The sequence below is a fragment of the Ambystoma mexicanum genome, chromosome 4q (assembly GCF_040938575.1).
Source record: "Ambystoma mexicanum isolate Mex_15411 chromosome 4q, UKY_AmexF1_1, whole genome shotgun sequence".
NCBI classification, from domain to species: domain Eukaryota; kingdom Metazoa; phylum Chordata; class Amphibia; order Caudata; family Ambystomatidae; genus Ambystoma; species Ambystoma mexicanum.
In genome coordinates, this window is record NC_090928.1 from 250,206,533 (window position 1) to 250,231,956 (window position 25,424).

Consider the following 25,424-nt stretch of genomic DNA (forward strand, 5'->3'; position numbering starts at 1 on the left):
CCCTATGGCTAACTACCAAACATTTAGTACTCTGGTATCAGCCACAATGTCTACATTTCGGCTCCCTCTCACGATGACCAGCCTACTACCAAATTCAGATTGCATCACACCAACTAAATTCTTGCCACCATTTCAACCCAGTCCTGTGATGCCCACTAAAGATAAACTACTTACATGCCACACCTGCCCATTATCACCACTCCAGTCGATCCAAATGTCCGCCATGAGGCCCACACCAAACCATGTCCCGCGACCTCTAGAAATCTCAGGCTCTGCTCTAGACTAAAATTGCCATTTCAACCATTAACCAATGACAACCTAATACCTTAAGTTCACCAAAAAAGAGACCTAAACAAAAGTTAAACAATACGCCAACCATCAAATTAACACGTCAGAAAACTATACGCCATCCAGCTAATTTACCTGACATTGACACTCACCATATTAAAGGTGCCTTGATAAATGGCAGATCCATGGTAGCCCACGCATTAGACATTGCTGACATTATTGCTAACCAACTAGATTTCTTAGCCATAACTGAAACCAAGCTTCCTGCAGCTGAAGGCCCTTCCCTCTCAATAGCTATACCGGACAACTTTACCTTAAGACAAGACGGAGAAAATGCCTGAGGAGGCGGCTGTTAGGTTCTCCGAAATATGTAAATTCCCTCCACCTTAGAGACACCCAGCAACTTTGCTGGATTTGAGGACTTGATTTTTTTTTTTTTTTTTTTTTAACCTGGAGAGAGACTTTTTCCCACCCTTTCATGTATTTTAATGTGATTTTGAACTCTGTTTCTTTTGGTTATGGAGTGACAAACTCCATAGGCATTATCTTTTACATTGGGTCACTCAGCACCTTCAGTGCAGTGGCACAGGGAAGTCCTTCAGATTTGCCAAAGGTTTAACTACCTTCTCTTGGATAAACTACTGTTTCCAAGACCAATAAAGTGAAATTGACTTTACTTACAATTGTATCTTTCTAGACCCAGCACACACTATCTTGAGTGCTGGAGGGGTTACCTAGTATCCTCTTTGTCTAGCTTCTCATGTAACATTTGTTACCCTTTTCTCACTGAATGGCTGGTGGCAGTGGTTTTGTTTTAACTACTCTGGTGTAACTTTACCGCGGGCTGCGTTCGCAGCTGTAGTAAAGCACCTAAGGGAGGCATTTTTGTCAAATTGGCCCGGTCGTCTTTTTTCGCCATTTCTTTGTGGAAAGGTCCTTCTTGAGATTTACTCTGCATGCCAAACCAGGTTTGGTCCCATTGTTCGCTTTGCCTTTGCTGGATTCAGGAGTGAAGCCCGCTTCTGGCTCCAGGGTGTCTGGGGTCGGCAGGAAGTGAGGAAGGTGCCCGAAACTCCCTGTGCTTAGTCTCCTAGGAGACCCGAATGCACTCTGTGGTTATTGGCCGGCTGACTGTCTGTCGAGGACAGCCACCCTGCTGGGTGACTGACAGCTAGGCTGGAATGAATGGGAGAGAACTGAATAAAAAGCGAGGCTTTTGGCTTGGAAGGCAGTCGACCGCTGGGCGAAGGAACCGAAGAATTACTTGGTAGAGACGCCTGCTGCAACTCCTGGACCGTTGGTTTGCCTGGTGAAGCCCTGCTGCTTTGCTGAAACTCCAAATTCGTATCGACAGAGAAGCCCCTGCAAGGACGACTTCTCCCCTTGAGTTGGTGCGACCAATCAACTCCAAAGTAAGCCACCTGGACAGCCATCTCAGAGCTGGTTGAATTTCACCGAGTTGCTGCTGGAAACGGTATAGCCAGGGAGAGGAACACCAGATTGAGTGCGTTGCTTTTAAGCTGGCCTAAAGCTCCAGGAAGATCCTTCAGACTCCTAGGAAGCAGGACTGTCTGAGCCTGAGCCCCCTCAACAGAGTGCAGGACCCCAGAAGCAAGGAAAGTACATCTCGACAGCCAGGCACCGCAGTGTTGCTATTTGCGGTAGACTCGAGGAGCTGAAGCACTGAACAACCACTGATTTGAAGATTGCCGGTTGCGAGCGGTGACCGTCCAATTGCAGTGCAGGAGTCCCCAGAAGTCCTCCCTCTTGGCACCACGACGGGGGCTCAGGAACAGCGAGATCTCCAGAGCTGCTACGTTCTAATTAACATTTTCCTTTGACTTATGATTCTAAATTCAACAGTGATATATTAATGTCCCCATCACCCTAGCAATTAAAGTCACCTGAGGGTTTAGGTAGTGTCTGTGGGCCATCCCAAAAGCATATCTACTTATTTAGAGATTAAGAGTGTGTATTTCATGAAGTGTATTTGAGTGTTACTGTTATATTGCTCCCTTCTGAAGAAGGCTTATTCTAACTTACTGATCAATTAATAGTTTATTCAAGAAACGTTGGGTGTAAAAGTTAATTTGAATACTTGTCACTGTGAATCTCTGTGGAACTCCCCTACAACTCACATTGACCCCTCTTGAGATGAGCCTGGCTGCTCAACACCCTACCAAAACTGTATAGTACAAGCTTATACCAAAGGTTGGGTTTCCTATACCCATAGTCAGTTGGTTGTAGTGTTCCCAGAGGGTACTGCATACAAACTTTGCCTAACAGCGGCATCGCCTTCATTGCCAAAACTAACCGAGGATTAAGGGTCCTCCCACACCTCCACTTTGTTTCAGGAGAGCTATTGACAATCAAATTGCCTCTCGCATCGTCGTGTACTGTCAACATGCACCTTATTTACAGACCACCTGACCCCATTTCAACTTTTGAGGAAGACATTACATCTATACTCGCCTCAAATACCAAACCTACTTCTCAAATCACAGTACTAGGCAACCTTAACCTAGGGTTCAACAACTCTAAAGAGGACCACGCCACTACTTTAGCCAATACTATTACTGAACTTGGCTTCACCCATTGTATTAACTCCCCATCTCATACGAAAGGCAGAACGCTAGACTGGCTAGCCGATCTTAACTAGAACATCAAAATCAGATCCAATGAACCTTGTGCCTGGACGGACTACCACCTCATCACTTTCACTCTACAAGACAGCCCACATCTCATTTTGGTGAGCCCAGTGGCTCCTCCAGCATTTACTATAAACAAGCGTAACCTAACAGCAGATAACTTACTGCCACTACTCCAACCTTTTATCAACCCTACATCTACTTGCTCAGACCCCACAATTCTTTTTGAACTCTAAAACCACACAATCAAGCTATGGACAAAATAACACCCTTAAAACTGCGCCAAGGCAAAACCCAGTGCTCATTTAAACACTTGGTATACCCTGCATCTCAAAGCACTGCGTAATGAAGAAGGAAATGCAGAATCTTCTTGGAAAAATAACCCTACCGTGGAGAACGAAGAAAAACTTGCAAATATCTCCAATAGGTTTAAATCAGAAATCATTCAAACCAAAAAAGAAACCTATTGCAGAATTAATAAAGCTACCTATAACACAAGAGAACTTTTCATTATTTTAAGAGAACGAGTCTCCCCTGCCTCCTACTGACACGTGCATCAAGGACAAATCCTGGTGCACAAACATCCAAAAGGCCCTATTTAACAACATCGATCTCCTACAAAAGAAAATTGAAAACAAAAGACTTGATATCTCTGAGGACATCCCCTTACTGAAGCCATATACCATCTGAAATCTTGTCACAGCTTTAAATTCACCCCAGTTACCATCCACGATGTGGGGGACATAATAGCCTCTCTCAAACCATCCTGATGTCGGGGAGATATTTGCCTGGCACCAATTATTAAAGAATCAGCTAGGGGAACTAGCGCCATTTATTCCAACACTAATAAACTCATAATTTGATACATTCACTGTCCCGACTAACTTACGACGCATGGGTCTTCCCGCTATTAAAAAAAACCTAACCTCGAGCCTTCTATCCCAACCAACTACAAACCAATAACCACTGTCCCATCTCTGTTGAAAACATTGGACTGGCTGGCCTATCTACAGATTCAGGCCTTCCTAGAAGCCAACAAGCTTCTTGGTCTGAGACAGTCAGGCTTTAGACCCAAACATGGAACAGAAACAGTCTTATTAGACCTGAAAAACCAAATGGATGACATTAGGGACAAAGGTAAACTTGCCCTCCTGCTGCTCCTTGATCTCTCGGGGCATTTGATTTAGTGGATCACAAATTGTCTTATGGAAGCACTTAAAATCAGCTATCCACTTCTCCGCCGAAGCCACGGCCTGGATTAATTCCTTGTTAGATAAGCGTACCACAAGGGTCTTCTCACCAACTGCCTCAGCTGAGCCCACACCTGTCACCTGCGGAGTAGCGCAAGGATCATGGGTCTCCCTTACAATGTACAACATCTTCACTAAGCCCCTTTTTGACTATCTTGACAATTTGGGTGTCACATATAATAATTATGCTGATGGCACCTAGATTCTCATCCCTATCACAGGTGTCTACACAACGGACTCAACTGTGCTCAACAAAATCTATCTCAAGTATGGATGGCCACTCATGGCCTCTGCCTGAATGATGAGAAGACAGAGCTCTTGCTCATTTGGTCCACAGTAATATTAAATAAACTTAACCACCAATTCAAATCATTCAATATCGACGGGAACAGAAGTCTCCATGGAGGTGAAAACCTTGGGCTTTTATCTTTACTCTGCCTTAAACCTGAAAAGGCAAGTTAATGCCACAGCCTCTGACACGGCATACACTAGTAAGCTAATTAACGCGTGCAAACCATTCCTCGCCACCAAATTGAATCACCTTGGCTAGGGCTTTAATCCTGTCTAAAATAGACTTTCAAATGCATTGTGTCCTCGCACCTATTCCTCATCTTGTGATAATCGTTATCTCCAGCTTCGCAGCTTCGGGAAAAAAAATTCTCGGCAGAGGGTGCTGTGCTCGAGGTCGTGGCGTCGATTGTCCCTCGACGCACTCCGTACTCTGTCGACGTCACCAATGGTATAAGTAGCTCGAGCCACGCCCGTTGCTTCAGTTCCGTTTTTCCTATCGCTTCGCTATCGAGAACGGCGCGCTTCTATTTTCTGTGAAGAAAATATCATCTTCGACACCCAGGACTGGGTTCAAGAAGTGTGCAGATTGTGGATCTAAGATGTCGATTACCGATCCCCACCGGATTTGTCTCTGGTGTCTCGGTTCCAGTCACCGAACCGACGACTGCGGCTCCTGCCAATCGATGACCGAAAAAGCTCTTTGTGAAAGGAGAGTTAAACTGTCGGTGGGGAGGGAGGCCTCAAAAAAGGTTTCGTCAAAAAAACGTAAGAAAACGACCGATTCTAAGGGATCGGATCGCCATAGGCACTCGAAGAGATCTCGATCTAGAAGTAGATCGAGACATTCTTCGTCATCGGAAAAAAATGGAGACATAGATCTCCCTCATCATCTTCTTCATCAGAGTCGACAGAAGAAATTTGTTGTCCCACTAAATCGGATTCTCCCAGTAAGTGGGAAGAATTCCGCAAAAAAATGATGGAGGTTTTCGAGAATGCGGTCTCGACCCCCTCGAAAGAACCTCGAAAAAGCCATACCCCTAAGGTCGCTCCGTTGGACGACAAAGGGAAGTCCAAGGCTACTATGGCTAAGACCAGTAGCGTCGAGGAGTACCAAAAACCTCGAGTCGACGTAAAACCGTCGAAGAAACCTCGAGAGTCGAGCACCTCTCCAGTGCCGGCCAAGAAACACAAATCGTCGAAGACTTCGACGCCCTTGACGTCGATAATTTCGACACCAAAACCACATGCGTCATCAACGCCATTATCGAAGTCCTCTTCGAAGACACCCTCAAACTTCGAGGGATTTGCCATTTCCTTCGAAGCAGATGGAAGAGGAAGAAAGGAGATTCACTCCTTTGCCCAGATCAGACTTTTTCAAGTCTGTCTGCAATTTATGAAGAGTCTGCTTCAGAAGAAAACGAAGTTACTCCTTTGGGAGTTACTTATGGGACAAGACAAATTCCTGAAGAACTTATTGACCAGGAATCCAGAATGAGAGACCTGAGTGATACTCTACATTCTGCCAGTGGAGTTGACACATCCCCAGAATTAGAGTTCGCCAAACCTGATCCTGCAGAGCATGCAGATGCTGGGTACAGGGGTCTTATGACCAGGGTAGTTGAATACATGGGTTGGGGTAATACTTCACCCATTTTTGAACAAGATGACATGACGGATATTATCGTCAAGGAACCTCAGAAGGATCCTGTTCTCCCTTTTCACAGGGCCCTTCAAAGGACTGTGGAGGAAAAACTGGGGGAAACCAGAAACCATTGCTGCTGCAGACAGCACTTTTCCAAGAAAATACAGACCAGCTGGATCAGATCCAGAATATTTGAATAAACATCCGACTCCAGAGAGTTTAGTCATTCAAGCAGCATCCACTTCGAAACAAACTGCTTATCCAACTATCCCTCCAGATAGGATAAGAAAATTGACGCCTGGGCACATAAAGTTTTCACATCAGGCAGTATGGCACTTAAGTCGGCAAATGTCACCTGTACCCTAGCCAGGTTTACCCATACCCTGTGGCACTGTATTTCGGCGGTGGCTGATCATATTCCGGAAGGCGAGGAAAGGGAAGGCTGCCTGAATATAGTCAAAGACGGGAAGGAGGCAATGGGCGGAATGCCTCCAGTCTGGACTGGATACTGCTGATAATATCAGCAGATCCATGGCTGCAAGCGTTGTGCTACGCAGATTTGCGTGGTTGAGGAAGTCGGGATTTGCACCGGATGTGCAAGCTAGACTCCTCAACATGCCCTTTGATGGCTCGAGGCTCTTTGGCAGAAAGGCTGATGAAAGCCTTGAAAAACTTCAGACCTCGAAAGCGCCAGCTAAATCACTTAGCGCCTCTTTGCGCCAGCCTCTAAAACCCTATTCCGGCTCATCTTCCTGGAGGGGTCATTCTTTTCGATACTACTCCTCTTTTGGTAGAGGAAGAGGACAGGCCTCTCAAAGGGGCAAAAGGAACTTCCCTCATGGAACACGGGGAAGAGGTGCAAAATCAGCCTCAGGAGCGGCATCTGTACCCTCAGCCACTCCTGCAGCCGCCTCCAAATCCCTCTGAGACCTTGTTACACAAAACACCAGTGGGAGGCAGGATCTCTCAACATCTGAAGGAATGGCGGGGCATTACCTCAGATGCTTGGGCACTGGAAACAGTAGCCCAAGGTTACTGTCTCCCCTTTCTAAAAAGGCCTCAATCATCCACCGGGAGCCAATTCCGTCAAAATTCCGGATCCGCTCCTGTTGCAGGAAATTTTAACCCTGCTGGAGAAAGGTGCCATAGAACGGGTACCTGTAGCGGAGAGGAACAGGGGTTGGTACTCCCCATATTTTCTCATCCCAAAAAAGGACGGAGGACTGAGACCCATCTTGGACTTCAGAAACTTGAACAAGTTCCTCGGGAAGGACAAGTTCAAGATGGTGACTCTTTCTCAGATCCTTCAGGCTCTCCAACTCCAAGATTGGTTGGTATCATTGGACCTTCAGGATGCTTACTTTCATGTGCCAATCCATCCAAAGCACAGAAAGTACCTGAGGTTCGCGATTGGCAATTCTCATTATCAGTTTTGAGTTCTGCCATTCGGGTTGACCTCCGCCCCGAGGGTTTTCACCAAACTGTTGGCGGTTGTGGCAGCAAGTCTCAGGAAAGGAAGTATTCACATATATCCCTACCTGGACGACTGGTTGATCAGAGCAAGTTCTCCAGAACAAGCTCAGGAACATCTTTCGATCACCTGCCACTTCCTCCACAAACTTGGCTTCTCTCTCAATTTCAAGAAGTCCCACATGATACCATCCCAGAAACTCCAGTTTATCGGAGCAGTCTTGGACACTTCATCGGGAAAAGCCTCACCTCCCGAAGTGAGATCTCTCCACATCCAGCAGATGGTAACAAAATTCCAGAATGCCCAACGTCTACCGGCCTTCGATTTTCTCAGGTTGCTCGGCCTCATGGCATCTTGCATTTTTCTTGTACCAGAGGCCAGATTGAGAATGAGATCCCTTCAATGGGCACTCAGAACTCAGTGGTCCCTGTTCTCAGGGAATATGTCGGATCTTCTGCAAGTCCCGAGCGCAGTTGCTCAGGATCTTCTATGGTGGGCTTGCAACGACAACATTCTCAAGGGAGAGTCTTTTTGGCAACCATGGCCGGAGATAACGGTAGTGACGGACGCCTCACTCACGGGGTGGGGAGCACACACCAACAATCTGACAATCAGCGGTCGTTGGTCTCCATCGGAGTCCAAACTACACATCAACCTATTAGAGCTGAGGGCAATCAGACTAGCTCTGAAGGCCTTTCTGCCCTCTGTACAGGGAAAGAATGTTTGTTACGCTCACCTGACTCCCACGGAGGCGCTGGCCTGGTTTGCGCTGCTGTGACCTCTTCTAAGGTGATGCGCAGGGTTCGGAAGACGGACTGGACCGGGCCCCCAAATCTGGCTTGTCTGGCTCGCAGAAGTATCCTTCTGTGGGCGAAAATAGGGGATTAACTGTCTGTGGGGTAATGCAATCGGCCTCCCACTTTCCCCTCTCACCCTCCTCCAAACCCTTCTGTGATTTCTCGTAGCGTCTCACCTTAGGGTCTGGAAGGACGAGCTCTCCATCCTGCTTCTGATGCAGGGGCGCGTTGGTATCCAGTTACTTCACTGGATTTTCGGATTGGTGAGAACCAAACTTGCTTGGCTTCCAGGTAAGTTTTTTGATAAGAGGTTCCCCTTGTGTCCATGCATTAATGTAAAATGCTAGTGTCTTTTTCCCCGTACGGAATGCCGGGGAACAGGCACCGACCCGAGATGAGAGGTGAAATCCTTGTAGAAATCGGGTAAGTCTTTAATGAGCGTTTTTTGGTAATGTCTTTTCATTCGCTCATTAACGCTGATATCTTTTTTTTTCCCTTAGGGGCCGGGGTCCAGAAATGCCAGGATGCGGCGCGGACCCGAAATGAAGAGGGAATGAATCAACAGGTAAGTCTTAACATGGAGATTTAGCTTTCCTTATTCCCTTCTCTCTCTCACCTTTTGTTCTGGTCTTTTTCTCCCTAGGCGCTGGGGCGTGACTGCGAATCCGGATGATCGCTGCTGAACATGGAGGCGCCCTGTAAAGATGAGTGGAATGCGGCGCTGCAGCGATCGACGCAATGAGCTTTTAAATTAAAGTCTTCCTTTTCAGGATTGTCGGCGAGATGTCTCCGGGATGCGGATTTAGCAGGTAAGGACTTTTCCTTCTTCTGTTCTCTTCTTCTCTTCCTTTGCAGGTGATCCAGGATGCTGGCAGGCGTGGCAAAAGTCAGGATGCAGGAGCAGACACGGTGAGCGTCCAGCTGCTAGATGCAGAACACCGCGAAGCACGTGTGGCTGTTCGGGTGGGGTTTAAATAGCCTTGGAAGAAGTTCCAGGTATGTATCCTTCCTCCAATCAGGTATGTATCCTTCCCCGACCACGCCCGGATGGTAAATTAGTCCCACAGGTAAAGTAGTTCCTTTCAGGCCTCAAGGAGGCCGGGATCCTGCAGCATGGTCTGCATCAGGTAGCGCACCCAAGCACTCCCATAATGAGCCTGGCGCCTATGGCGCCAGGACTGATGTCTTTTATGAGCCTGGCGCCATAGGCGCCAGGACACTGTCCAAAGGGCCCCTATATGGGGTTGCTGGGTCCTTCCTTGGGGACTGGATGTCCGCTTTCGGGGACGCAGGGCTTGAACCGGCTCCCCAGGAGCGGGCATCATGACAATGTTCTGATAATGACGGACAACACAGTGGCCATGTACTATCTCAACAAGAGAGGAGGAGTAGGGTCACTGCCACTGTGCAGAGAGGCAATGCAGCTCTGGTTCTGGGCAGTAAGAGAAGGAATCTCTGTCAGCAATTCACCTAGCCGGAGAGAAGAACACGGCGGCAGATGCTCTGAGCAGGCAGAGCACGGTCTCTCACGAGTGGGAGCTGGCTCAGGAAGTCCTTCTGGAGATCTTCGCCCTTTGGGGAACCCCTCAAGTGGATCTGTTCGCCACCGCAATCAACCGGAAGTGCGATCAGTACTGCTCAAGGGAATTTCCTCAAAGAGGAGCTCTGGGAGACGCATTCGTAGTGGAGTGGAAGTTTCCACTGCTGTACGCGTTTCCCCCAGTCCCCGTGATTCCTCAAGTAATCGGGAGGTTCAGCAGCTGCCCTCCAATATGTCTTCCGCAAAGAGAGGATCTTCTCTCGCAAGATCAAGGTCAGGTTCTCCATCCAGAGGTCAAAACACTCAACCTTCACGCATGGTTTCTGAGAGGTTGAGATAAAAGGATTGGGATCTTCCGGATGACGTAATGGAAATCTTGCAACAAAGTCTTTGTACCGATGTCGCTGGAATAGGTTTAGTAACTTGTGGAAAGACAAGGATGTGGACCCTTTTCAATGTGGCACCCCAATGGTGCTTTCCTTTCTGCTACATCTAGCTAATCTGGGGCTCCAGATAGGAACAATAAAAGGATACCTTGCTGCGCTATCCATTTTCAAGCGCTCCTCGGAAGAGGTTTCATATTTCAAAATACCGTTAATAGTTCAATTCTTAAAGGGGCTCACTAATGTATACCCTCCAGTCCCTTTCCATGTACCAGCCTGGGACTTAAATTTAGTATTAAAATTCTTGACTTGCATACCTTTTGAGCCTCTGCACTCATGTCCAATGAGGCTTTTGACTCTAAAAACTGTCCTACTTGTGGCCCTATCATCAGCCCGCAGGGTTAGCGAACTTCAGGCTCTCTCATGCAAACCACCATATACTATTTTTATAAAGATAAGGTAGTCCTTAAAGTTAAACCTTCATTTTTGCCAAAAGTAGTCTCGGACTTCCATTTGTCACAAAAAATAGTACTTCCTATCCTCCTCCTCATCTGGGCAAAGAAGAGGAGAGATTACACAGATTAGATCCCAAGAGGGCTCTTAGTTTTTACATATCTAGGATGGCTAAATTGAGACAAGATGACCAACTGTTTGTGGGTTACACTGGTCAAAAATTAGGATTATCTGTAACGAAACGGAGCATTTCCCGCTGGATCAGATTAGCTATAGTTGAATGTTACAGATTAGCGGGAAAAGAACCACCAGATGGGCTTCGTGCCCATTCTACAAGGGGAATGGCTACTTCTGCGGCTCTAAAGAGGGGAGTCCCGGCAGCAGACATTTGTGCAGCTGCAAACTGGAAAACAATACATACCTTTGTGAAACATTATTGTTTGGACACTGCCTCCTCTAACGAGGGTTTATTTGCAAGGGCAGTTCTGCATTCTGTCCACAAACTGAAATGGTACTCCCACCTCCAAAAATTGATACTGCTATGGGAGCCTATCACAAGATGAGGAATACGTGGGAGGACACAATCCATTCGAAGAACAAGTTACTTACCAACTGTAACGTTCTTTCGACTGGATGTTCCTCCCACGTATTCCTCATCGACCCTCCCATCCAACCCCACAGTACAGTTTACGTGTTCTAACACTTTCCTTTCACGAAGAATGTATCGGTCATGGGACACGCCTGGGTGTTCCTCCTATATATATTTCATCGAAAAAACAGAACTGAAGCAACGGGCGCGGCTCGAGCTACTTATACCATCGGTGATGTCGACAGAGTACGGAGTACGTCGAGGGACAATCGACGCCACGACCTCGAGCACAGCGCCCTCTGCCGAGAAAAAATGTTTCCGAAGCAGCAAAGCTGGAGATAACGATTATCACAAGATGAGGAATACGTGGGAGGAACATCCAGTCGAAAGAACGTTACAGTTGGTAAGTAACTTGTTCTTTGCAACGCTCTATACTTGGGGTTGAGGAAACAAAACGCCAATAAACTGCAAATCCTCCAATACAATACAATGCATTAAGAACTGCTCTAAATATTCCTAAAATGCAGTAAATTGCTGATGTCGGACGTAACGCCAAATGGCTCTCGGTGAAGGACAGAATCAACTACAAATCATTAACCCTCACCTACAAATGCCTTGCCAACTCAGCCCCAAAATACTTAGCGGACAGATTTTCCAAAAACGCATCACAATGACCTACTAGAAACTTACCCTCATTGCCTTAGGGTTCCCAGCTATAAGCTCAAGAAAGCAGGTGCAAGCAGCTTCCCCCATACTGGCATCCAAACTATGGAACTCCTTGCCGGTGGCCTTAATATCTGAACCGTCCAGCCACAGTTTTATAAAGAATACAAAAAACTGGCTTGTCCCTCTTGATATTTAACCTTGCCACACTGTAATTGTACATACCTGTAATGGAATCCTTTAATTCCGTTTTTTTCTGCTATCATAACATTGTAATGTAAATATTTTTCCTGCATCTGTTCCTCGTTTATATGTAACTTTGTAATGCGCCTCGCTTATATGGAACTCTGTAATGCGCCCAGATACCTTTTGGGTTCAGCGTGCTATATAAATAAACAGTAAGTTGCTGATAGCGTCTTTAGTATATGGGTTTTACTTGGTCTGCCTTGGACCACCCTAAAATAAGTTAGAAAGTTATTGCTTACTGTTAGGAAAGATTTCGTAATTGTAGGTAATTTTCCTTCCATGTGGCAACCCCTAAACTTTTTGCTGTTGTTTTTCACCTTGTTCTTGACTTTGCCAGAGAAGTGCAGCCTTCTGCCGCACTCCTCTGGGCTTTCGCTCCTTTCTTACGGGGAAACTGACATGCCCTTAAGACAGTCAGTACCGGGGAACGCTCTTTCCCGTAGTTTCTTTTATCATGTTGCGGCTTTCGTGCAACATGACACAAGAGGGCACTGTAAGCTAAGTTACAGCTCTCTTGGGTCTCTAGCCTTCTACAGGCCCTAGATACTCGTTTAGGATTGTATCTGATCGGTGCAAGTGATTCAGGGACGGGAATGGTGGCAGCGATCGTTTCTTGTGTTTTGAGCTCCTTTTGGCATTCTAAGCGCGTTTCTCGCGCTTAACCCAAAATGGTGGCCTGGCTCCCAAAATGGCCAGACCACGAGGCTCCTTTGTCCTGTCCGCTGACCGTCTTGCTCCCTTCACCTTCCCCAGGTCGAGCCGACCCGGGGCCTTCCTTATTTGGGCATGTACTTTCCTGCGAAACACGGATGCTTTCGCGGGCTTCTACATGTCTTGTGTGTGCCTCCAGGATGTGGGCTGGGATGTCTGGTCCCAATACACATCCTGGGTGCCAGAGAGTCTAGGGTGGTGTGAATGCCTGGGACCACCGTGGTCCGTGATTGGTCCATGAATGGTGTAGTGTTGATGAGCGGATCTCCCATTGGGTCCCCTCCGTTTTGGCGCAAAGGGAACCGTGGATAAGAGGGGGCTGGAAACACCACTACCATGTCAATCTCCTGAGTTCTCACGAACGAAGGAATACAGGAGCCAAGTATCCTGCAACCAAGAGGCTGGACCGAGGAATTGCTGGTGACCCGCTGAAGGACTTCTCCTCTGCACTGCTGTCTCCTTGTGAAACCCTTTTCACCTTTGATCGAACCAGAAGGCCTGTGCTGGTACTTCGACTCTTGGAATAGCGGGAACAGCTATTCTCGGCATCTTCACCATCTCCTGCCAGTAAGCCTTCGGAAGCGTCCCTGGGCCATCCAGCTGACTAACCAGCTTATTCAGGAGTCTTGCTCTGTAAACGCCGCCAGGTTGTGTAGTATTTCGAGTCCTTGTCACTCTCACACGCTTCGTACACTTGGCGTTCCCAGGTCTGAAGTGAGTAGTGTACATTTGGCTCAGATACACACGGCCGCTCCGTTGCCCTGCTGTGGTAACAAACTGTGCGGGTTCCTTCAATTGGGACGTCTTTTTACTCAACACGACGACAAGGCTCTTCTGAACCTGCCAGCTGCTGAAACGGACGCGGAGAAGCCTGGGTCTGCTTGCATCGGGGACCGGTGAGTAGCATAGCTAGGATCTGGTCGCCCTCCTGCAGGAGCCCATTGCTTTTCCCCGCTGTGTCAAACAGCACCCTTTTCCGTACTCGCGCTCTGCTTCTGCCCACTGTGGAGGCTGCGCTTGAGTCGCGGAACGTGTTCTTCTTTTGTGCACTAAACTGAACTGCCTGATTTCCCTCAAGAGCTTCTCCTTTTGCCCGTTGGCACCAGCGCGTGCAGGTACTTTTGAGCACAAGGCTCCACTCTTCGCAGGGCTCGGACTTCCATCTAGTTAGGTGCCTCTGAAGGCGAACTGGGACTAAGCATTATTTCGCACTGCCTGTCTTCCTTCCCTTTTAGGTGGACTACCCATTTCATGCATCTAACGCTTGAGACTGTCGTATTTGTATATATATTGTGTTGATATGGTATGTGTTGGTTTACTATCGTTATATTGTGATTTTCTCGCTACGGTCATTGTTTTAAAGGCCTTGGAATAATTGTGTATATATTTTTAATATAACAACTGTTTGGAGTAGTTTGTAAGTGATCTTGCTTTGTGTGCTCATTGCGGGCTTTCAGTCACCCTCACCCCTCTTGAGACCTAGTCTTGACCGCGGCGATCGCTACCTTGATTCGTCTGGCTCGTCCAGAGGTTACCCTGTTCCAAGTAATTAGGTTGGCCTTCTGAACTTCTGCGCCACCAGGACAGAGTTCAGAAATCCGTCTTAACACTTACCTTAGTCTGTGTCCCACTAACTTAAAAAGCAACCGTATTAGTATATTACAACATTAGGTTTTACCTGCCCAGAATAGATGTGTGCTATTCTTCGTGTTGTGTAGGTGTAGCTGACCTTGGCCTGCCTGGTGCGATCTTAAATTAGTGTAATTAGTTTTTGCTTACCCTAGTGTTCCATTGAGCTGAAAAGCAACTAATTGTATATTACACCAAAAGGTCTTACGTAGTATAACTGCATATTATTCTGAATGTGGTTATGGGTTTCTACTGTTCCTTGAATGAGTGTTCCACTATTCGGAAAAGTATACTTGCATTACTAAGTGATTTTCTTTTTTTTTTCTTGTTTCTTTTTTTTTTAAACTGTCACTGCACAAGTGCCAGGGTCTACTACCGCTGTATTACTGAAAGTAATCAGAAAGTAACTTGTGGTTTTACGCCCCATAAATAGGTGTGTCCTATACTAAATGTGTTTGATTCGGGCTGACTTGCCTGGAAATACTGTTTGTTTTCTAAACAAGGTTTAGGCTTTGGTCTGTGTACTTTAAAGCATTGTGTTGTGTCTTTATATTGTGTTCATAATTCTATGACCAAGTACTTAACCCAAAAGATGTATCTTTGCCCAACTTGTATTAATAAACCTTTTTCTGATGCTTGTTAATTTGCTTAGAATCACATGCTGTGCATATGGTCCGACATCCAGTGGTAACTGTGGAGTATTGCATCTTGTCATTCGGGGACCGAAAGGGGACATCGGCATAGGCGTGTCTGTAACACTATCCCTATCGTGACGTGTAGTGTACCCAAAATCCCTCACGCATCGAGGTCCCTCGGATTGTTTTTTTCCGCCCAGATAACTGGTTGCCCTATAGCGGATCTCTTACATAAGAGACATTGTTTATCCTAAACCGACTTGTCGGTTATTCCACCTTTAAGCCATTTCGATGCCAAGAACAACTTCGACAAAGACTACAGGGGACTTGTCTACGGCAGTGGATTTCGGCACCTAAGATCCGGCGGCTGAAGCATCCACGTGGCCGGGCCTTCTGGCCGGCCTTTACAGTAGGGAGAGTGGGGTCGGGTGGCCATATTTCTGTTATGTCTTCCTCTTCCCCCTCTTTACCCTCTAGGTCTGGTCATCTTTCCCTTTTGCTATGGAAAGGACTCCTTTTAGGTTCTGCCCTACGTGTAGTGTCAGATACCCGTGGAAGGACGAACACAGGATGTGCAACTCCTGTCTCCCCTTAGATCACGACGAGAAGCGGTGTGCGGCTTGTTAACTCCTTTGGCCTAAGACCCTTAAGGAGCGCTGTGTATGGTATGTATCCCACCGTCACACCTGCCGAAAGTGACGGGGGCACCTCCGATGACCAAACATCTGTTGCGGATGTGATAGACCTCGAGGCGGACACTTCTAGGTCCGCCACGCCCCTCCCGACTCTGGTCTTGCTTCAGGGACAACACACGGCGAAAGGGGCGTACAAGCGCATTACATTAAACACACAACCCCCTACACCTATCTCGACGGCTACGTCGAAAAAAGTGAATGCGCCAGCAGGGCTGTCGAATATTTTGGCAGATTCCTCTGATCGTTCAGATCAACAGCCTTCCCTGCATCCGCAGCAGTGTCTTGCGACTGGGGATTCCAAAACAAACAAGGGCATTACCCCTAAAGCAGGTTTTCATGTCAAAGCGCGGAAATCCTACGCTACGACGGTCCCAAAGGCCTCGGTAGGCCCAAAAATCATAACTAGGCCTCAAGGCACAAAACCGACCGCTAAGCCCTCTAACACCTCGGTAGGCAGTAAGTCTACCGATAAACCTTCGGGCCCACTAACTCATGCCGATTCGGCAGTAATTGAACACAGTATCGCAAGAATTACTTTGGCGGTTGGGCTTGTTCCTGTTCCTCCAAAAACATGGGGTGAAGGGGCCCCTGAGGGACCCTCGGATGTGGAAACAAGGCACAGTCCCCACACACGAATAGATACGCCAAACACGAGGTTCTGTTCCCAAAATCTAGGGTTTATTGCAATACAAAATAGTCCCAGTTAGCCAAGTGGTCCCATGCCCCGCGACGTGTGTCTAACAGACCTCGCGGGATGCAAGTGAGTGCGAGACGTACATCAGTTACATATATACAAACAGAGCATCTTACAATCAGTAACATTTGATGCCGCCCCAATTCATTTCCCTTTGATTTGGAGGCGATGATTAACCAGTGTGACAAATATGACACCTTAGACCACCATATTTAGTAACAGTTTGCAATCTCCAGTTTTACAGACACCATTCTATGTTTGCGAGAACACAGCATTTCTGTTTTTCATGGGCAAGCTGCGCGTAGGAAACTGGCACATACCAGGCCTCACTATCTCTAAGTTTCGATTCTCGCTCTAGAAGTCAGCCCGTTCTCTGGGGCCTCACTGGGCTCAGAAAGGGGGGCCGTAAAGAAGATCATAATTCAACTCTTTAAATGCTAGTTTCGTACATTGCTATTCTTTCAGGAGACTCGCTGGCTTTCGTGTACTGACTAAATGCCTTGCTCCCTGTCTTCAAGGATACGTGAGGGAGGGAATCGGGCATTTCTGTCTGGCTCTCCTGTGTAATGTTTCAACATTTTTCTTAGCCTTGGACCATTGAAGCGAAATAATATCTACAGCAAAGCAGTTTTACATGAGGCAAAGTGGCAACGTTAGAGAGAGAAAGCAAAATGGCGATTCTGGTCATCTTAAAATGGCTTCACTCTAGTTAAACTAATAGCTACGTAATAACTAATGAATATATATTCTTACACTGTAAATGAGGCTGTTGGTCTTCGGCCAACCAATTATCATTCATTTCCGGACCCTCAAGGGGTGTTTGGTTTTTCTGGACTGACAGGGGCAGGCCGCGGACAAATCTTTAGATACGCCATGGTGCTCTGATTTTCACGATACCTATGAGGACAGTCGAGAGCCTCTTTCCAACACCCTGAGAGACAATTTTTGGCGCCAAAGGGCAGAAGACGACACATTTCCACCCGTAGGCCCTTCTGGGTCCTCTAAATGGACAAGGGAGAAATTTGAAGGCTGTATGGACCATCTTGAGAAAATTATCAATTTCTGAACATCCTTCCCCGAAAAGATCTCGTGGAGAACCTAATCTTCAATCTGCTTCACATTTCCAAGAAGATCAGCCCTCTGTCCCCGTCCATCATGAAGACATTGTCCAGATGGAAACTTATCAGGACATTTACAGTGAAGATGAGAACCTTCCTTCCTACAGAATTGAAATAAGGACCAGGCGGATGCCACGGACAATTGGGAAGAAACCCAGCAAGTGGGGACAGACCCACGGATGCTCCCCCCAACAAGATCAGGACACTGATGTATTGTGCCCGGATTCTCCTCCGTCCACCCCGGCTCGCCAGACCTCGCCTGTAGACGACCAAATGGCCTTCAATACCATGTTAAAGAAGGCAGCTGAGAATTTTCAAATCTCTACTCAAGAGGTAGTGCCTGAGCAGGACTTTGTAGAAGATATTCTTAAGGAGAAACCACCATCTAGCCAGGCCATTCCCCTCCTTAATTCTATTAAGAGAAGATTGGCTCCCTCCCGGGTGTCGGCAGCTCAAACCCGGGCAGTGAACCCAAGAGTAGAAGTTATTCCGGCCAGCTCTTTCAGACCCTTGATATATTAAAGGGCATGATGCACCCCCGATTCCCTGGTGGTGACTACCACCCGGAAACGAGCAGGAGTACCCCTTGCTACGGGGAGGCACCTGCAGATGGAGAAGCCAAGAGGTTATATGCCTTGGTAAGCGGATTACCTCGGCTGCCGCATATACCACGCGCATAGCGAATGACACTACGCTACTGGCGAGTTATGCTGATGCTCAATGGAACCTAGTACAGGAAGGTCTCCAAGAAGTCCCAGAGCCCATCAGGTCCAAACTTCTCACTATTGTGGCCGAAGGCAGGCAAGTGAACCAGAATGTAATACAGAACACTCTGGACACGACTGAAACAGAAGGCAGGTCTCTGGCCCAAGGAACATTATTTGAGAGGCACGCTTGGCTTCGTACCTCAGGGTTTAAACCTGAAACACAGGCCTCTCATCAATAAACCAATTGAAGCTAACATGTTTGGAAAGGCTGTCAATGAGGCCTTCAAACAGCCAAAAAAGAGCATGAGACTCTTCAGTCCCTGCAACAAATGACTCAGACCTCCCAACCCCCTCCCAGAGAGGAATTAATTCTCGGCGGTCCTTTCGAGGAAAGCCCCGTGCAAGTCAGAACAACTATGGCACGGGAAACATTCATGCTGGACAAACATCAGGAAGCCCGGCATACTACCCACCAAGGGGTCAGCGATGTGGCAAAGTCAGAGGTAGAGGTCCCAATCCTAGAGGAGTGGCAGCCTCCGGTCAAAAATTACCATCCGCTCCAGGTCCCCTCCCATGTCACCCTGGTCGGGGGGCAGTTAACATCTTTCCTCTCGGCATGGGAGGGGATAACTTCAGACCAGTGGGTCATAAAGGCGGTTGCCCACGGGTACTGCATGGAATTCGCCAGACATCCACAATTCAGACCACCGCGCTCGCAGCGCTTTTCACCGGACCATCTGGAGATCCTAAATCAAGAGGTGGAAGCGCTGCTGGGTAAGGACTCCATAGAAGCCGTCCCTATTCTTCAGGTAAACAATGCGCCCTGTTCTAGACCTGCGCCAGCGAACAAGTTCATAAAACCTCAAAGGTTTTGCATAGTAAAGCTACAGGAGGTGATCCCACTGTTGAAACAGGGGGACTACATGGCAACATTGGACATAAAAGATGTTTACTTTCATATTTCAATGTTGCCAGCGCACAGGAAATATCTAAGGTTCATGATAGAGGACAGGCTGTACAAATTCAAGGTACTCCCATTCGGCATTGCCTCAGCGCCAAGGGTGTTTGCGAAGGTCCTGACAGTAGCTGCAGCACACCAGCGCAGGTTATCCGTCCCGGTTTACCCTTACCTCGATGGCTGGCTCATAACAGGGGACTCATACGACACCTGTTTTTTTAACACCCAAAAGACCGTAGACCTTCGGTTCAGTCTGGGGTTCTCCATCAACGCGAAGACATCCAGTCTAGTCCCGAGTCAAATAAAACAATTTCTGGGAGCTCTAATCCGGACGAAAGAAGGCCTCTTCTTCCCCTCCAACAAGAGGGTTCAGAACATGCTTTTTAAGATCCCTCAATATGTAGCCAGTCGGGAGGTGACGGTGCGCAAAGCCACGCGCTTGCTAGGAATGATGGCATTGTGCATATAATTGGTTCCCCACGCGCGGCTGCACCTGCGTCCCATGCAAGAGTGGCTCAACAGCCAGTGGTGTCAGCCCAGCGGATAATGGGAAGATCTGGTAGTTGTCTCGCCAGCCCTCGTTCTCTCTGCAGTGGTGGTCAAGAGAAAACCTCTTAAAGGGGAAAACCTTCACCACCCCTGCAGTGGAAGCCACTCTCACGACAGACACATCTCTCACGGAGTGGGGGGGGGGGCACACCTGCTTCAGCAGACAGCACATGGACAAGTAGCGTCCAACCATATAAATTTACTGGAAATTTGTCTACGCTTTTCCCTCGACTCCCCTCCTCAACAAGATAGCGCACAAGATGCACTAGGAACCACTTACCATGATACTGGTGGCCCCCATGTGGGCCCGCCAACCCTGGTTCGCTCATCTAATGAAAATGTCCCTCTGCCCACCAGTAAAACAGCCCTGCCCATACAACATGTTGTCTCAGGACAGGGGGGAGACCCTACACCCATGCCCACAAACTCTGAACTTAGCAGCTTGGCTCCTGAGGTCATACCTACATCTCCCTCAGAGGTGCAGGGACATACTCAGGGTAGCTGGAAAACCTAGCACATGTTATTGCTATGCCAGCAAATGGAAACATTTTGTCATCTGGTGTAATTCCAAGGGTGTCCACCCCATCGATTGCTCACCCACACACATTGTGCTGTACCTAACCCATCTGTTAGACACTGGGTTGGTCTTCAATTCCCTAAAGGTTCATCTGGCTGCTCTTTCAGCCTACACCACCTCAAAAGGTGTCCTGGTGGAAGATACCGGTGATTAAGGACTTTTGGAAGGGGTTAAAAGGATTTATCCTCCCATTTCTCACCCAGCTCCTGGATGGGATCTAAATGTGGTTTTGACCAGGCTCATGGGATCTCCCTTTGAGCCAATGCATAAAGCAAGTCTAAAAGACCTGACTTATAAGACGGCCTTCCTAGTGGCTATCACTTCTATTAGAAGGGTTAGCGAACTACAGGCACTTTCTGTTCTAGAACCTTTTGTTACAGTCCACAGGGATAAGGTAGCTCTGCGCACTCACCCCAGATTTGCGCCTAAATTCATCTCGAAGTTCCATGTGAACCAATCGATTGAACTACCTACCCTTTTCCAGAATCCCATGGCCGAAAGAAGCCTACACACACTGGATGTGCGCAGGGCAGTCATGTTTACCTGGAAAGAAAGAAACCACTGAGAAAAATAAACCAATTTTTCGGTTCGGTGGCAGCTGATAGAGAAGCCTACACACACTGTCTTTAAATCGGCTATCTCAAGGTGGATTGCCAAATGCATCACACTGTGTTATGCTCTTGCTAAGAGAGAACTGCCCTTCAAGCCTAGTGCACGCTCTACTTGGGGCACTGGGGCTTCCATAGCATTCATTGCAAATGTTCCCCTAGAGTCCATTTTGCAAAGTGGCAACCTGGAGTTCTGTACACACCTTTACAAAACACTATTGCATAGACACTTTCTAGGTCTGATTCTCAGGTGGGACAAGCAGTACTAAGACATCTTTTCTCTACTGTTCCTTCTCACAACCCACCTCCAACTCCGGGTACTGCTCGCTATTCTATGCACAGCATGTGATTCTATGTAGATTAACAAGCATCAGAAGACCTGCATTACTCACCGTAATAGCATTTCTGATGATTGTATCTGCTTAGATTCACATGCGCCCTCCCTACCTCCCCGCTCAGGTGGAAGGAACATAGGCGTCTTACTACTTTCTTTCTTCATGTACTCACTCACAATAGCCTTGGGCTCCCTCATGGCAGAAAAAATGCAATCGGGGGGACCTCGGCGCGTGAGGGATTTTGGGTACACTACACGTCACGATATGTATAGTGTTACAGACACGCCTATGCCAACGTCCCCCTTCGGTCCCTGAAAGACAAGAGTCAATACTCTGCGGTTACCACTGGATGTCGGACCATATGCACAGCATGTGAATCTAAGCAGATACAATCATCAGAAATGCTATTACGGTGAGTAATGCATGTCATGTGTTTTACATAGACTGTCTTACCTGACTGTACCATGTTCCCCACCATGGGGGACACATGGAACCTTGAGGCTGAAGGACAATGGCAGATCTCCCCTGCCAAGCAAGAGAGATATGGACTGGGCTCAGATGGGAGAAAAAAAGAACCGTTGGAAGTGAAAAAAAGGCAGCACAGAAAGGAAAAGAGCCGAGTTACCTGAGGGGTTGCAGCCTCAAGCGGCCCCCTGGTGCCCTTTGATGGGATAGGGCTGTGTCTGCCAGCTGCAGCCCAGCGTTGAGAAGTTCTGGGGCCGTGTGTGCAGTGCATCCCGGGTGAAGACCATGGCCGTGTCAGGAAGCCTGCCCGTGCCGCGTATGCATAGCGGACCCAGAGCGAGAGCGTGGCCCAAGAGGCATTGACAACCCGGGCGGGCTAGAAGATAGGGGGGGGGGGCCCAGACCGCGTGCACGGTGTGGCCCGTGTGAAGATAACACCATGGCCGTGTGTTGCCGTGAACCGGAGCGTGGCCTGAGGGCTACAGGCCTCCCGGGGGCCAGTCCGGGCGGCCCAGAGGTATGAAGTACTGGGCTGCATGTGTGCAGTACAGCCCGGGTGAAGATCACGGTTGAGTTAGCAAGCCTGTCCTCCCGTAGACAAGCGGGCGGTTGGTGAAGAGGAAGAAACGCCGACGGCGGGGAGAGGACGAGTCCGCCAGCACCCCCGGGGGTCCTGCGCAGCATCCGTACTCCCCGGTGCCACACGGGGAGAGCAGAGAAGCAGAACTTACCTGGAGCCTCGGTTGCAATGTCTAGTGCGACCAGGGCTCAGTGCGATGTGCGCTGGCTGGGCGCTTACTCCGCCCAAGTGGGCAGGCCTGGGTGGAGTCAAACAAGGACTTTTCCCCGCCTGGGAATTCACTCCCACAGAGGAAAACAAAACCGCATTAACCGCTGCGCTGCCAACAGGCAGTGCAGTCTGGGCTCATAAGTCCAAACAACATTTATATGTTGATGTTAAAGGATATTTATACCACGCGCTATCACCACCGGAGTGGTCCCCTGGCACTCTAGCGGATCTGAAAAAAAAGGGGGTCAAATTGGGTACGTTGGTAGGATAAAGTTTGGAGAAGGGGCAAGAGAGCTCCGATGTGCTGTTGGCAGTTCCAGTTTGGTTAACACAATTTGCTGAGCTTCTTGGTGTAGTGTACGGTCGTTATCCATCATGTGCTGTTGTTTAGGTGTGGTTTGTTTGGTTTATTTTAATATGCCAGAGCCTTATTAAAATAACACTGCCATGGAGGAAAAATAAACAGAGGGCTCTCAGCCCTAGAATAGTGTGTACACACCACCACAGAGGAAATTGAGCCCTGCAATGAGTCTGTGGGCTCAAAAGCCCCAACTAACAGTTAGGGTTTTACTCTGCATTTTCACCCCCACAGAGGAAATATGGTCTTGTAAGCCCCAACATGATTCAAGGGCTCCCAAAGCCCAATATGAATGAAAGGACTCCCAAAGCCTGAGGGGAGAAATTTGCACCTGCTTCTGCCCTGCGCCCTCTGCAACTCATCCATAACAGTAAGACTTTTCCTTGGCCTCAAGCCCAGGGACCGCATCTCTCGGTGCTGAAATCTCTTCACTGGCTCGCTGTGGTTGCAAGCATCAAGTTCAAGACCCTCTGCATTGTCCACAAGGCTTTCTGGGGCCTAGGTCCTACTGATGTGCAACGTTGCCTACCTAAATACTGTTCCTCCCAAGCCCTCCTGCAAGTGATTTAGAGGTAGACCCTTATCCTCAGCAGGGGCCTCCCTCTGGAATAGCCTCCCTCCGTCTTGAGCTGGATCTCCTTAAGTTCCGGAAACTCCTCAACTTCTCTCTGCACTTACCCCAGTCTCCACCGACTGGGTGCACTTGGACCACCCCCCCAACACCCTGTAACCGTCCGTGCACTTGCACGATCCGAATGCACCGGGCCGAAAGATCGCCTGTCTGTTCGTTCTCCCCTGTCTTCACCCCCTAATTGCACTTGGTAAAACTGCAGAATTGTTGTCGGGCCTATTTGCTGTAACATCTCCTGAACTAACATCAGCTTTATTTGCTGGTTGCTCGGCGCTCGACCTGAGCAGCCGGTCTGGGATGGTGCGGTGGTGTCAGTGGGTTTGTTCCTGGCCTGGAGTAAGTGCTCACCCAGGCCAGGAAAAAAAGAATTGGGTGCTACAAAGGTACTGATAGTCTTACAGACTGATCTGGTTCCCCATATGAATGATGATAAATTAAGGAAAGTAAAGGCGAGGGCTTAACTTGCCTCCAAAAATTCAGGCCTTCAAACCATAGCAAAAAGAATGGGTGTCCCATAGAAGTGTATGGGAGGCAAGCAGCAAACGAAAATCTTTCCGGACATAAGCTAAAGAAAAGGAAAAAATGTAGGACTCAAAGGGATTTCAAGGAATTCCCCAAAATGGAACTGTGCCATAACATGGAGGATTGTGTACCAAGTACTTTGAGGCACAGTCTTTGGGCACCCTTAAAAAGAATGCACCAGCTACTGCTCTAAAGTCAAGTAGCGCCAGAAGACTCAGTGGTGAGGAGTGCATGAGGCACATGTCTCCTTGTCTGTTGTGTGGGTTTAGGACAGTCACATCTATGGGATAAGGGATCAAACACTCTAGTGCAGAAGAAAGGGACGCTAAAAGAAAAGCTGCCTGTTGCTATCAAAACCTGGTGGACCATTTGGCTACTCAATGTTTTTTCTATTTGACTCTCTTCTCTCTACCTGGGGATAGTGAGGATGCAAACCATGCAGTTTTTCAGGGCTGCAACATGGGGCATTTTGAGTCTGGTGCAACATCTGGGTCATGTAGAATAAATTACATTTGCTAACCAAAGTCTGTCCGCAAGTGACAACCTAACATGTAACCCCTGACTCGCCCATTGGACCTGTTGATGCTAGTACCTGCTCATGGCAGACATGCTAAAATCTGGCTCGGTTGCTGAAATTAATGTTCTTGTGATTCGGTTGCCTCTTCTGCCCCTTATCACTACCCCCATCTCGTGCATCACTCTGCCCCTGTCCCACACCGACCCTCTCCGTTTCTCCAAACCCCAATGTTTGTGCATTGGGAAAGTCACAGCCCCTATAGCCCCTCGAAGTAGCCTTTAAACTGCCAGACAGGATTTATAAATGTAAACTAAATGCTGCACCTTCCAAAACTGTCTGAAAAGTTTTTGTATTTTCTACCCCCTTACTAATTTGTCATTTGTTTTTCAGCTGTGTATAGAAAATGATGTGCCCATGTTCGTCAAATGCAAAGTGTTTGATGCGAAACGTAAGTATGCCTGCATGGTTTGAATTCTGAAGTTTTGAATAATTGGTGCTTTCATAGGTCAGTGACTTTTTTCTTTTCCCATTTTAGCTACTGCTAAAACACTATCCGGTCTGTTAGAATGGCAAACCAAGACTGATGCTGTGGAAGCCTTAACTATATTGAATCACCACCAAATAAGAGTTGCAAGTAAGTCAAAGGTCCATGTCGTGAATATAT

General features: G+C 47.9%; 1 protein-coding gene across 4 annotated transcripts in view; it reads left to right on the forward strand.

The window, feature by feature from the left end:
• Positions 1-25,424, forward strand: part of HNRNPLL (heterogeneous nuclear ribonucleoprotein L like) — a 649,202-nt gene that overhangs the window by 617,651 nt on the left and 6,127 nt on the right. For all 4 annotated transcript variants that reach the window (XM_069607810.1, XM_069607812.1, XM_069607811.1 and 1 more), the window contains 2 exons: positions 25,151-25,208; positions 25,296-25,394. In XM_069607810.1, coding sequence (XP_069463911.1) covers positions 25,151-25,208; positions 25,296-25,394 — 157 coding nt within the window. The remainder of the gene's footprint in view (positions 1-25,150; positions 25,209-25,295; positions 25,395-25,424) is intronic.